Source organism: Natator depressus, chromosome 6 (assembly GCF_965152275.1).
Source record: "Natator depressus isolate rNatDep1 chromosome 6, rNatDep2.hap1, whole genome shotgun sequence".
In the NCBI taxonomy this organism is placed as follows: Eukaryota; Metazoa; Chordata; order Testudines; family Cheloniidae; genus Natator; species Natator depressus.
In genome coordinates, this window is record NC_134239.1 from 111,329,899 (window position 1) to 111,343,314 (window position 13,416).

The 13,416-nt window shown below is 46.9% G+C and overlaps 1 protein-coding gene across 1 annotated transcript; it reads right to left on the reverse strand.

Annotated features, from left to right (window-relative positions):
- Positions 1 to 11,054: 11,054 nt before the first annotated feature.
- On the reverse strand, positions 11,055 to 13,108 carry LOC141990196 (uncharacterized). The gene is made up of 2 exons (XM_074957176.1): positions 12,390 to 13,108; positions 11,055 to 11,407 (listed from the first exon to the last, which is right to left on the reverse strand). Exons 1-2 carry the CDS (start codon positions 12,757 to 12,759, stop codon positions 11,124 to 11,126), a joined length of 654 nt encoding a protein of 217 aa, XP_074813277.1. The 5' UTR covers positions 12,760 to 13,108; the 3' UTR covers positions 11,055 to 11,123.
- Between the last annotated feature and the right edge of the window lie 308 nt (positions 13,109 to 13,416).

Genomic DNA, 13,416 nt, shown 5'->3' on the forward strand with positions numbered 1-13,416 from the left:
ACTCCCAGCAAGAGCCAAGTGTTTGCTATCAGGTTGAGAAGGCTAACTGGAAAACGTTGGCACCACGGTAACTCAATGTGATTTTACACTCTCAGCCTTAAGAGTTCCTCTCCGTGAGACGATGTCTGTCCCCAGATTCAGTGTCAGTGCTCCTGCCTGCTTTAACTGACTTCCAGACAACTCAGCCAACTTCATATCACAGTTTAGTCCAGTAGTTTTTATAAGCTACCAGCTCTATTATGTAAATGATCCCCTGTAGCGTTACATCAGCAAACGTTTAATACATAACCTAACCACAGGTGCTGGAGGAAAGCCAGTGGAATTTTCAGCAGTTTCTAAATGACTAAAATTCCCCTGGATGCTGCCAACTAATTTAGATTCAGAGTCCTCTCAGTCCAAGAGATTTTGTTGTTGACAGTGTCCATGAATACACACAGCAGCTCTACACTGACGCACTTGCCTTTCTACTGACTCAGTGTTATTTCTCAGCACCAAGATCATCCCTTATTTTAGACCCAAATTTGCCTCCATCTTCAAGAAAATCAAGTATTCCACCCTTGGATGTGCAAACCCCAAAAGGACTGGCATTGGTTTTCATTGTTGAGCTATGAGGTTCTTATGTGATGAGAGTGGACCTGAACTCCTGGGGTACCCAGCGGCTGCCTGGGACTGCCCTCCAGCAGTTATACACAACCCAGCATTTTTAAATGAAGAAAATGAAAAGTTTAAAGTTATAGGGGCAACTAGACCCTTGGTTATCTACCAACAAGAGAACCAGTCAGCCTCTCTCATCCCTCTCTATGGTATCCTACATAATTAGGGCCTTTCTTTTCATATATTCAAGTACAGTAACTCCCATTGTCATTCATGGGGATGGCTGTAAGTGTGGAAAGAGGAACAGACACATTAAAATGTATCTTTAAATGTATCCATTGTATTACTAAAAGTCTATTGATCTATACCTATTTACACCAGCTGAGGACCCGACCCTGAATATATAAAGGGCAAGGCAACTTGTGCCCCTATAAATGCTGATAATCCCCAACTTTCTTCCACTGCTATTATGACCCACTAGAGCAGAGCAAAGACTCTGGAATGAATAATTTTTTCAATTCATCAAATTTTGTCATTTCTCTGTGTGTGTGTGTCTGTGAAATGTACATAAACAGACTGTGATTTTCTTGTAATTCAAATGAATTCACTGATTGCATTTCTGCTAATAACTCTTGGGTTGCAGATAATTCACACATTGTGAATGTTAGCAATTTGTGCTATATTGCTGGCTTCCAGAAATCACATAGTATTGCTTTTCTCTCCCAACTGGCAATAGGTAACCACAGAGTGTGAATTACAAAGCTGAGAATTCTATAACCGAATATGCAATTTGAAATTTGCTTTTGGCAAACACTAGAGAATCCAAGCTGAGATTCTGATTCCCTCCAGCAATTCATGCAAGGTAAGGTCAAGAACTCAAATGTTCGCAGCAAACCAAATCCAGCTGTCACTCACTTCCATCATACTGCAGGAGTAAAATGATCAGGACTTGGATGGACCCACTTATGTGCAGAGAAAAACATGCTTGATCTCATCATAAAGGGAAAAATGGTTTCCCTCCCTCTTGAATACAACAGTCCTGGACACTACGGTGCTAATAAGCGATGGCCACATAAACACCACCCTATACCAGAAACCTACTGACCGCTATGCCTACCTACATGCCTCCAGCTTTCATCCAGACCACACCACATGATCCATTGTCTACAGCCAAGCTCTACGATACAACCGCATTTGCTCCAACCCCTCAGACAGAGACAAACACCTACAAGATCTCTATCAAGCATTCTTACAACTACAATACCCACCTGCTGAAGTGAAGAAACACATGGACAGAGCCAGAAGAGTACCCAGAAGTCACCTACTACAGGACAGGCCCAACAAAGAAAATAACAGAACGCCACTAGCTATCACCTTCAGCCCCCAACTAAAACCTCTCCAATGCATCATCAAGGATCTACAACCTATCCTGAAGGACGACCCATCACTCTCACAGATCTTGGGAGACAGGCCAGTCCTTGCTTACAGACAGCCCCTCAACTTGAAGCAAATACTCACCAGCAACCACACACCACACAACAGAACCACTAACCCAGGAATCTATCCTTGCAACAAAGCCTGATGCCAACTCTGTCCACATATTTATTCAAGTGACACCATCATAGGACCTAATCACATTAGCCACGCCATCAGAGGCTCGTTCACCTGCACATCTACCAATGTGATATATGCCAGCAATGCCCCTCTGCCATGTACATTGGCCAAACTGGACAGTCTCTATGTAAAAGAATAAATGGACACAAATCAGACGTCAAGAATTATAACATTCAAAAACCAGTCAGAGAACACTTCAATCTCTTTGGTCACTTGATTACAGACCTAAAAGTGGCAATTCTTCAACAAAAAAACTTCAGAAACAGACTCCAGCGAGAGACTGCTGAATTGGAATTAATTTGCAAACTGGATACAATTAACTTAGGCTTGAATAAAGACTGAGAGTGGATGGGTCATTACACAAAGTAAAACTATTTCCCCATATTTATTTCCCCCCCCCCGCCGCTGTTCGTCAGATGTTCTTGTCAACTGCTGGAAATGGCCCACCTTGATTAACACTACAAAAGTCCCCGTCCCCCCCCAGCTCTCCTGCTGGTAATAGCTCACCTTATCTGATCACTCTCGTTACAGTGTGTATGGTAACACCCATTGTTTCATGTTCTCTGTGTATATAAATCTCCCCACTGTATTTTCCACTGAATGCATCCGATGAAGTGAGCTGTCGCTCACGAAAGCTTATGCTCAAATAAATTTGTTAGTCTCTAAGGTGCCACAAGTCCTCCTTTTCTTTTAACAGAAACAGTGAAGTTCTAATGCACTGTGGGTGGTGGTAAAATGCAGGAAGCCCAGAAAAGGGTCCTCAATATGGTGAGCCACAGGGCTGTGCTTCATAACGTGTGCTTTACCAGCTAACAAAAGATCCAGTGGGAGGCTAACGTAGGTAAGATGAGGAGCAGAAGTGATGCGTACGCAACTATGTATATCTGCTAGTCAAACTCCACACTGCGGGCAGAGGAAAATTCTGCCCCCTCAACACCTACAGACATTTTCTTGGGCCCAGATCTAGGAAGAGGTTCTGGCTCATGTTTACCAGACTGAATTCATACACAGTAAATCTAATTTAATGCATCAAATTGCAAAAAAGTATATTCATGTTTTAAAAGTCTCTCTCTAAACTAATAAGAGAAAGACAGTTGAGGTGTTAAAGGAGCACTCAAGGAAGATAACGCCATTGAGGAGAAGCTAAATGAATCCTTTGCATCAGTCTCACTGCAGAGGATGTGAAGAAGGTTTCCACACCTGAGCCATTCTTTTTAGGTGAAATTCTGAGGAACTGCCCCTATTGAAGTGTCAATAGAGGAAGTTTGGGAATAAATTGATAAATTAAACAGTAATAAGTTCCCAGGACCAGATGGCATTCACCCAAGAGTTCTGAAGGAACTCAAATATGAAATTGCAGAACTACTAACTGTGGTATGTAACCTATTGCTTAAATCAGCCTCTGTGCCAAATGACTTACTCCTGGGGGAATTCTGCATCACTGTGAATGCACAGAATTCATGTGCCCTGCAGATTTCTTTGCTTCTCCACAGAAAAATGACTTCTGACGGGGAAGCAAAAGAAAGCCTCAAGACTGGTCACATGCCCCTCCCCAGCAGCTCAGGCAGGTCGGTTTGGGTGCCTGGAGTAGCCAGTAAAGACGTAAATCACCGCCGGGGGGAAGACGGGTACTGGGCCGTCATGCGTCTGAGAGAGAAAGTCATTCTGTCCCTCTCACATGCTTTTGCGACACGCTTGGCATGGAGGGGCAGGGCTTTGGGGTATTTCTGAGCAGGTAGGCATGGGGAAGGCTCTGTCCCCTCAGGCAGAGAACAATGTAGCAGCCTGCCTGCTTAGTGAATTGTTTTTAGTGAATTGTTCCCATTGTCTTTGTGAATTACCCAGGAGTATAAAACAGGTGTAAACATTTTAAGGTTCCTTTACATTGCCAGAGTGGTGTAAAGGAGTCTTATTGTAAGAACAGTATGGCTTATAAATGCTTATGGTGCTTTAGTGATTAGAACTGGTCTAAAAGTTTGGACTGAAAACATTTCCTAATAAAATATGCTCCATGAACTGTTTGCTACTGAGCTTTCTGGAGATGGTCAGTAGCCAATATAAATTGTGAGTTTGATTCACCAACTCTCATCTGCTCTTCAGTTGCCTATGATGTAACACTGAGCATGTGGCTGCATATATTTGTTGATTAATAACTAGCAATAAAGGGTCAAACTTACCTACACTACTATTAGAGAAAGGAGGTTTGGGGATTTCCTCTAATGCTGCCCACTCCCATTCTCCAACCATTATATTGTAGTTTAAACAAATTACCAACATAATTGAAACCAGGATGATTATATTGTGTTAGTTTGACAAATAAAATATGCAGAATTTTAAAATATTGTGTGCAGAATTTTTAATTTTTTGGAGCAGAATTTTTAAATTTTTGGCACAGAATTCCCCAGGAGTAATGATTGGAGGATAGCTAATGTAATGCTTATTTTTCAAGAGGCAATGCTGGCAATTAAAGGTCAGTAAGCCTAATTTCAGTACCAGACAAAATGGTGGAAACTATAGTAAAAAACAGAATTATCAGATACATAGATGAACTTGATTTGTTGGGGAAGAGTCAACACAGCATTTGTAAAGGAAAGCATGCCTTCCCAATCTATTAGAATTCTTTGAGGGGGTCAACAAACGTGGACAAGGGTGATCCAGTGCATATTGTTTACTTGGACTTTCAGAAAGCCTTTGCAAAGGTCCCTCACCAAAGGCTCTCAAGAAAAGTAGGCAGTCTTGGGTAAGAGGGAAGGACCTTTCATTGATCAGTAATGGGTTGTAAAACAGGAAACAAAAGGTAGGAATAAATGGTCAGTTTTCAGAATGGAGAGCAATAAATAGTGGTGTCCTCCAGGAATCTGTACTGGGTTCAGTGCTGTTCAACACATTCATAAATGATCTGTAAAAAGGGATAAACAGTGAGGTGGCAAACTTTGCAAATGACACAAAATTACTCAGGATAGCTAAGTCCAAAGCAGACTGTGAAAAGTTACAAAGGCAGGGATGAAAGTAACTTAAAGGACTTACTGGTACTCCGGAGTCCTGAGCAGGGGGGCGTGGCCTCAACTGGAAGAGGCAGGCCTTTAAATACCCAGGCCCTCTAAATCAAGATTTAAAGGCCCCAGGGCTCCGTTTGTGGCTGGGAGCCCTGGGGCCTTTAAATCACCCCCGGAGCTACCAGCTGCAAAGGCAGTTGGGAGCCCTGGGGCGATTTAAAGGGCCCCAGGCTCTGGCCGCCGCTACCGCAGCGGAGCTCCGGGCCTTTAAATCACCACTGGAGCCCTGCTGCCGCTACCCCGGGGCTCCAACAGCGGGGCTCAGGGGGCACTTTAAAGGGCCCAGGGGCTCCGGCTGCTGCGGGGAGCCCCAGGGGTTCGTGGGGGGGGGTGCTTTAAAGGGTCCAGGGCTCCCCACAGCGGCTGGAGTCCTTGGCCCTTTAAATCAGCTCCGGAGCCCTGCCGCTGCTACCCCAGGGCTCTGGCAGCAGGGCTCGGGTGGCGCTTTAAAGGGCCCGGGGACTCTGGCTGCTCCGGGGAGCCCCGGGGGCTCTGGCCACTTCAGGAGCCCCAGGGGTGCTTTAAAGGGCCTGGGGCTCCCCGCAGCGGCCAGAGCCCCTGGCCCTTTAAATCGGCACTGGAGCCCAGCCGCTGCTACCCTGAGGCTGCAGTAGCAGGGCTCGGGGGGCGCTTTAAAGGGCCCGGGGCTCCCTGCAGCAGCCAGAGCCCCGGCCCTTTAAATCACCGCTGGAGCCCTGCCACCACTACCCTGGGGCTCGCAGTAGGGCTCGGGGGGCGCTTTAAAGGGCCTGGGGCTGCTGCTGCTGCGGGGAGCCCCAGGGGCTGTGGCCGCTGTGGGGAGTCCCGGGGGCGCTTTAAAGGGCCCAGGGCTCCCCACAGTGGCTGGAGCCCCAGGCCCTTTAAAGCACGGCCAGAGCCCTGCTGCCACTATCCTGGGGCTCCGGCAGTGGGGCTTGGGTCGGGGGAGGGGGGGACTTTAAAGGGCCTGGGGCTCCTCACAGCAGCCGGGGCCCCGGGCCATTTAAAGCGCAGCTGGAGCCCTGCTGCCGGAGCCCCGGGGTAACGGCGGCAGGGCTCCGGCCGCACTTTAAAAGGCCCGGGGCTCCAGCTGCTGCAGGGAGCCCAGGGCCTTTTAAAGCGCCAACCTGGGGAAACCAGTCCAGTCTGGCACGGCGTACTGGCTCTTGCCAGTACGCTGTACCGGACCGGACCGGCTTACTTTCACCTCTGTACAAGGGGATCTCACAAAACTGTGGACTAGTCAATGAAATGGCAGATGAAATTCAATGTTGATAAATGCAAAGTAATGCACATTGGAAAACATAATCCCAACTGTGCATACAAAATGGTGGGATTTAAATTAGCTGTTACCAAAATCTCAAGAAAGAGATCTTGAAGTAATCGTGGATAGTTCTCTGGAAACATCTGCTCAGTGTGCAGTGGCAGTCAAAAAAACCAACAGGATGTTAGGAACCATTAGGAAAGGGATAGATAATAAAACAGAAAATATCATAATGCCACTATATAAATCCACAGTATGCCGCACCTTGAATACTGCATGCATTTCTGGTCACCCCATCTCAAAAAATATATATTAGAATTGGAAAAGATATAGAGAAGGGCAATAAAAATTATTCTGTGTGAGGAAAGATTAAAAAGACTGATACTTTTCAGCTTGGAAAAAAGACAACTAAGGGGGGATATGATAGAGGTCTATAAAATCATGATTGTGTGGGGATAGTGAATAAGGAAGTGTTATTTACTCCTTCACATAATGTAAGAACCAGGGGTCACCCAAAGAAATAAATAGGCAGCAGGTTTAAAACAAACGAAAGGAAGTACTTCTTCATACAGCGCATAGTCAACCTGTGCAACTTGTCAACAGATGTTGTGAAGACCAAAATATAACTGGCTTCAAAAATGAGTTAGATAAGTTCATGGAGGATAGGTCCATCAATGGGTATTAACCAACATGGTCAGGGATGCAACCCGATGCTCTGGGTGTCCCTCGCCTCTAACTCCCAGAAGCTGGAAGTCGATGACAGGAGATGGATCACTTGATGACTACCTGTTCTGTTCATTCCCTCTGAAGCATCAGGCATTGGCCACTGTCGGAAGACAGGATACTGGGCTAGATGGATCATTGGTCTGACCCAGTATGGCTGTTCTTATGTTGTTATGATAATACACTCAGAGCTAAGCTGAAATTCCACTCTTAACTTGCTTTGTTTTAAATAATTGCAATTTGTTTTCTTTTTCTCTCATTACTGTTAACAAGGGAGTCAAGGAGCTACACCAATTTCCAGCTGCTGAGTATCTGGTCCCATTAAATATTAAAGCCATAGTTGTTACAAACCATATATCATTAAGGAATGGTTTCAGTAGGTATCAGAACTTAAGGGGTAAATTTTCCATGCAGCATTTAGAATGAATGGGATACATGCATTTAAATCTCTGGGTATGGCATCCAGAATTTACCCCAGGGTATCCCTACATTTCTATGCCAAGGAAATCCTACTAGTTTCTATTTTGAAACCATGTATATTTTATCCTGCTTTTTGTCTATATTTTCTATTTTTATCCTGGTGCCTCAAGTTTCCTGGCTCTTTCCTACAGTGCAAACTATCAGATAACAGTTACGTTGTTATACCAATAAAATAAAAACCAGCAGGATCTTATTAAAGGGGAAAAGGCAAAATTCCACATTTATTGTGAATACAGAAAGAATCATAGTAAGCAGTTAGTTATAGCTATAACATTCCATTCCACTTCATATTTATTCACACATTCATTCATACACACGCACAGAGGTTCTGCAAGGTTGTTATCATTGTTACCAGCCTTAGAGTTCCTCATGCCAAGCCACTGGCCAGGTGGCCTGGACATGAGGAGGGAGCAGGGCCTTGTCAGATGCACATCTGATGCTCCTAGAAGTTGGTTTGCAGAATCAGACCCCAAAGTTCTCAGTTTCTAGAGTCCATTTTTATAGGAATTTATTCTTATGCCAGTCTATGGGAATTGCTTCATCATGCTGTTGCTGAATCCATCAGCAGAGGGCACATTCCTGATGGCTCCGTGTTGTTCTTCAGTTCTCCCATCCTTGAAGCTGTTGGGTGGATTCCAATCTGCCCTCCGGGGGTCCTCTGGTTGTTTCCACTTGACGCCTTCTTCGGCTGATGGACACTGGATTCTTAGGCCTTGTCTACACTACAAAATTAGGTCGAATTTATAGAAGTCGGTTTTGTAGAAAGTGTTTTTATACAGTTGATTGTGTGTGTCCCCACACAAATGCTCTAAGTGCATGTAGTCGGCGGAGTGTGTCCACAGTACCAAGGCAATCGTCGACTTCTGGAGCATTGCACTGTGGGTAGCTATCCCACAGTTCCCGCAGTCTCCGCCGCCCATTTGAATTCTGGGTAGAAATCCCAGTGCCTGATGGGGCTAAAACATTGTCGCAGGTGGTTCTGGGTACATATTGTCAGGCCCCCCTTCCCTCCCTCCCTCCGTGAAAGCAAGGACAGACAATCGTTTTGTGTCTTTTTTCTTGAGTTACCACGGCAAGCATGGAGCCCGCTCAGCTAACCATCACCATCTGTCTCCTGGGTGCTGGCAGACACGATACGGCATTGCTACACAGCAGCAGTTTATTGCCTTTTGGCAGCAGACAGTGCAGTATGACTGGTAGCCGTCGTCGACGTAGTCCAGGGTCCTCTTTTAACTGACCTCGATGAGGTCGGGGTGCCTGGGCAAACATGGGAGTAACTCAGCCAGGCCATTTCCCTTTTAAGTTTCGTCTCATGGCGATTCAGTCCTACCGACAGTGCACTGTCTTTTAATCAGCAGCCAGCAGAAGATGATGGCTAGTCGTCATACTGCACCATCTTCTGCCAAGCACCCAGAAGATGACGATGGCTAGCGGTCGTACTGCACAATCTGCTGCCAAAAGATGTATAAAGATAGATGAAGTGGATCAAAACAAGAAATAGACCAGATTTGTTTTGTATTCATTTTCTCCTCCCTCCCTCTGTGAAATCAACGGCCTGCTAAACCCAGTTTTCAGTTCTATCCTTGAGGGGGCCATTCTGTTTCTCGCAAAGCCACCCCCTTTGTTGATTTTAATTCCCTGTAAGCCAACCATGTAAGCCATGTTGTCAGTCGCCCCTCCCTCCGCCAGAGCAACGGCAAACAGTCATTTCGCGCCCTTTTTCCTGGATTGCCCAAGCAGGAGCAGATGCCATAGCACAGCAAGCATGGAACCCGTTCAGCTCACTACAGCAGTTATCGTGCAGTGTATGCAGAACCAGCACCTGAAAAACCAGGCGAGGAGGCAACGGCAGCGCGGTGATGAGGACATGAACACACTTTCCTCTAAAACCACATTCCCCCACAATTTGGAGATCATGGTGTTAATGGGGCAGGCTCATGCCGTGGAACGCTGATTCTGGGCCCGGGAAACAAGCACAGAGTGGTGGGACCGCATAGTGTTGCAGGTCTGGGATGATTCCCAGTGCCTGCGAAACTTTCGCATGTGTAAGGGCACTTTCATGGAACTTCGTGACTTGCTTTCCCCTGCCCTGAAGCACAAGAATACCAAGATGAGAGCAGCCCTCACGGTTCACAAGCGAGTGGCAATAGCCCTCTGGAAGCTTGCAACGCTAGACGGCTACTGGTCAGTCGGTAATCAATTTGGAGTGGGCAAATCTACTGTGGGGGTTGCTGTGATGCAAGTAGCCAACGCAATCACTGAGCTGCTGCTATCAAAGGTAGTGACTCTGGGAAATGTGCAGGTCATACTAGATGGCTTTGTTGCAATGGGATTCCCTAACTGTGGTGGGGCTGTAGATGGAACCCATATCCCTATCTTGGGACCGGACCACGAGGGCAGCCAGTACATAAACCGCAAGGGGTACTTTTCAGTGGTGTTGCAAGCACTGGTGGATCACAAGGGATGTTTCACCAACATCAACGTGGGATGGCCGGGAAAGGTTCATGATGCTTGCGTCTTCAGGAACTCTGCTCTGTTTAAATGGCTCCAGGAAGGGATTTACTTCCCAGATCAGAAAATAACTGTTGGGGATGTTGAAATGCCTATAGTTATCCTTGGGGACCCAGCCTACCCCTTAATGCCATGGCTCATGAAGCCGTACACAGGCACCCTGGACAGTAGTCAGGAGCTGTTCAACTATAGGCTGAGCAAGTGCAGAATGGTGGTAGAGTGTGCATTTGGACGTTTAAAGGGTCGCTGGTGCAGTTTACTGACTCGCTCAGACCTCAGCGAAACCAATATTCCCATTGTTATTGCTGCTTGTTGTGTGCGCCACAATTTCTGTGAGAGTAAGGGAGAGACGTTTATGGCAGGGTGGGAGGTTGATGCCAATCGCCTGGCCGCTGAATACATGCAGCCAGACACCAGGGCAGTTAGAAGAGCACAGCAGGAAGCAGTGCGCATCAGAGAAGCTTTGAAAACCAGTTTCATGATTGGCCAGGGTACTGTGACACTTCTGTTTGTTTCTCCTTGAGGAAAACCCACCCCCTTGGTTGACTCTAATTCCCTGTTAGCCACCCGCCCTCCTGCCTTTGATTACAGCTTGCTTGCAAAGGAAATAAAGTCACTATCATTTAAAAAACATGTATTCTTTATTAATTGATTATAAAAATAGGGAGATAACTCACAAGGTAGCCCAGGTGGGGTGTGGGAGGAGGGTAGGAGGGAAGGAAAAGGCCACTTTAAAACTTGTTGAATGCCAGCCTTCTGTTGCTTGGGCTGTCCACTGGGGAGGAGTGGTTGGGTGCCCAGAGCCTCCCACCCCATGTTCTTGGGCGTCTGGGTGAGGAGGCTATGGAAATTGGGGAGGAGGGAGGGCGGTTAAGCAGGGGCTACAGTGGCAGTCTGTGATTCTACTGCCATTCATGAATCTCCACCAGACGCTGGAGCATGTCCGTTTGATCCCGCAGTATCCCCAGCGTTTCCTTATGCCTCCTCTGATCTTCCTGCAGCCACCTCTCCTCACATTCATCGGCCACCATCCTGTATTCTGCTATTGTGTCCCTCCACACAGCTCTGTCAGTGCCGGACAACTGCATGAGCTCAGAGAACATTTCATCATGTGTGCGTTTTTTTCGCTGCCCTATCTGAGATAGCCTCTGGGACAGAGGAGGGAGGCTTGAAACATTTGCAGCTGCTGGAGGGAAAAAAGGGAGTGAAGTATTTAAAAAGATACATTTTACAGAACAATGGCTATACTCTTTCACGGTGAACAACACTATTCACATTACATAGCACATGTGATTTTGGTACAAGGTCGCATTTTGCATCTTATATTGAGTGTCTGCGGCTTTGGTGTGAGAGATCACACATGCAGGGCTGGGCAACAGAATTCAGCTTGCAGGCAGCCATGGTAAGCCATAGTCTTTTGGCTTCTGCAACCTTCATAACAGCAGCCCCCTCCTTTCCCATACCAAGCAAAGCCCATTGAGTTGGCCATTTACTGCTGCAGTTTTCCTGTTAACGTGCAGCAGCAGAAACCAAACTAACCCACTCCCCCCATCCAATTCTCTGGGATGATCGCTTTTCCCCTCCCCCCACCGCCTGGCTGGTATCAGGGAAGATCCCTGCTAGCCAAACGCGAACAGCTCAGCGCCAATGGCCCTCCCTCCCACCGCGTGGCTAACTGCGGGGAGGATTTCTTTTCAGCCACAGACAAACAGCCCAGTAGGAACGGCCACCTCTGAATGTCCCCTTAATCAAATTCCCCTATTTCAACGAGGTTACCATGAACGATAACACTCTCCTGAGGATAAAACAGAGAGATAAAGAATGGATGTTGCTTGAATGCCAGCAAACACCGGGACCATACGCTGCCAGGCTTTGTCATGCAATGATACCAGATTACTTGCTACTAGCATGGAGTGGTAAAGTATCCTACCATGGAGGACGGAATAAGGCTGCTCTCCCCAGAAACCTTCTGCAAAGGCTTTTAGAGTACCTCCAGGAGAGCTTCATGGAGATGTCCCTGGAGGATTTCCGCTCCATCCCCAGACACGTTAACAGACTTTTCCAGTAGCAGTACTGGCCACGAATGCATCCCAAGTCCTCAGGGCTACTTAATCATTAAAAAACGCTTGCTTTTATAACATGTATTATATTTAAAAAGGTACACTCACCAGAGGTCCCTTCTCTGGCTTCGTTGGTTTGGGAGGGTATTTCAGTCAGGGTGATAAAAAGATCCTGGCTGTCGGGGAGAACAGTGTGCTGTGTGCTCTCCCCAAGCTCGTCCTCCTCCTCATCATCTTCCCCATCGGCAAAATCCTCAGCCGTGGCGGAGAGTATCCCATCCTTGGAGCCCACGGACAGGAGTGGGGTAGTGGTGGCGGCCCCCCCTAGAATTGCATGTAGCTCAGTGTAGGAGCGGCATGTCTGGGGCTCTGTCCCGGAGCATCCGTTTGATTTTTTGGTTTTCTGGTACGCCTGTCTGAGCTCCTTAAGTTTCACGCGGCACTGTGTTGCGTCCCCGATGTAGCCTCTGTCCCTCATGGCCTCGGAGATTTTTTGAAATGTTTTGGCATTTCGTCTTTTGTCACGTAGTTCTGATAGCACGGATTCCTCTCCCCATACAGCGATCAGATCCAGTACCTCACGTTCGGTCCAAGCTGGAGCTCTTTTTCAATTCTGGGACTGCACGGTCACCTGTGCTGATGAGCTCGCCTGGCCACACAGGAAATGAGATTCAAAAGTTCCCGGGGCTTTTCCTGTATACCTGGCCAGTGCATCCGAGTTCAGAGTGCTGTCCAGAGCGGTCACAATGGTGCACTGTGGGATAGCTCCCGGAGGCCAATACCTTCGAATTGCATCCACACTAACCCTAATTTGAAACGGCGATGTCGATTTCAGCGCTAATCCCCTCTTTGGGCTCTGTGTTGGATCCTGGTCAGGACCTGGCCAGCCCTGGTGGAAGAATGACTGTAGTGAGAAAACTACTCTGAACAAAAAACCCTCGTGTGTGAAGTTAGGTTTTAGTCTTAGAAGCATATTGTTACTTTTGTTTGTTTGCAACCATTTCTATCCCAATTCCGTCCGCTTGGTATCATTTAAATAGCTGCTCTTTGTTAAAAAAAACTTGTTTTATTAACCTTGTTTTATTACACACCCATCTCAGTGCAGCGTTTCAAACTGAAGAGTACAATCTTCAGC

What these genes read in the sequence shown, in the direction of transcription:
- LOC141990196 (XM_074957176.1), bottom strand. Translation starts at nt 12,759, where the DNA reads ATGAGGGACAGAGGCTACATCGGGGACGCAACACAGTGCCGCGTGAAA. An exon ending in AGCCAGAGAAGGGACCTCTG is followed by an intron (nt 11,408 to 12,389) that starts GTGAGTGTACCT and finishes TTTTCCCTCCAG; the next exon opens with CAGCTGCAAATGTTTCAAGC.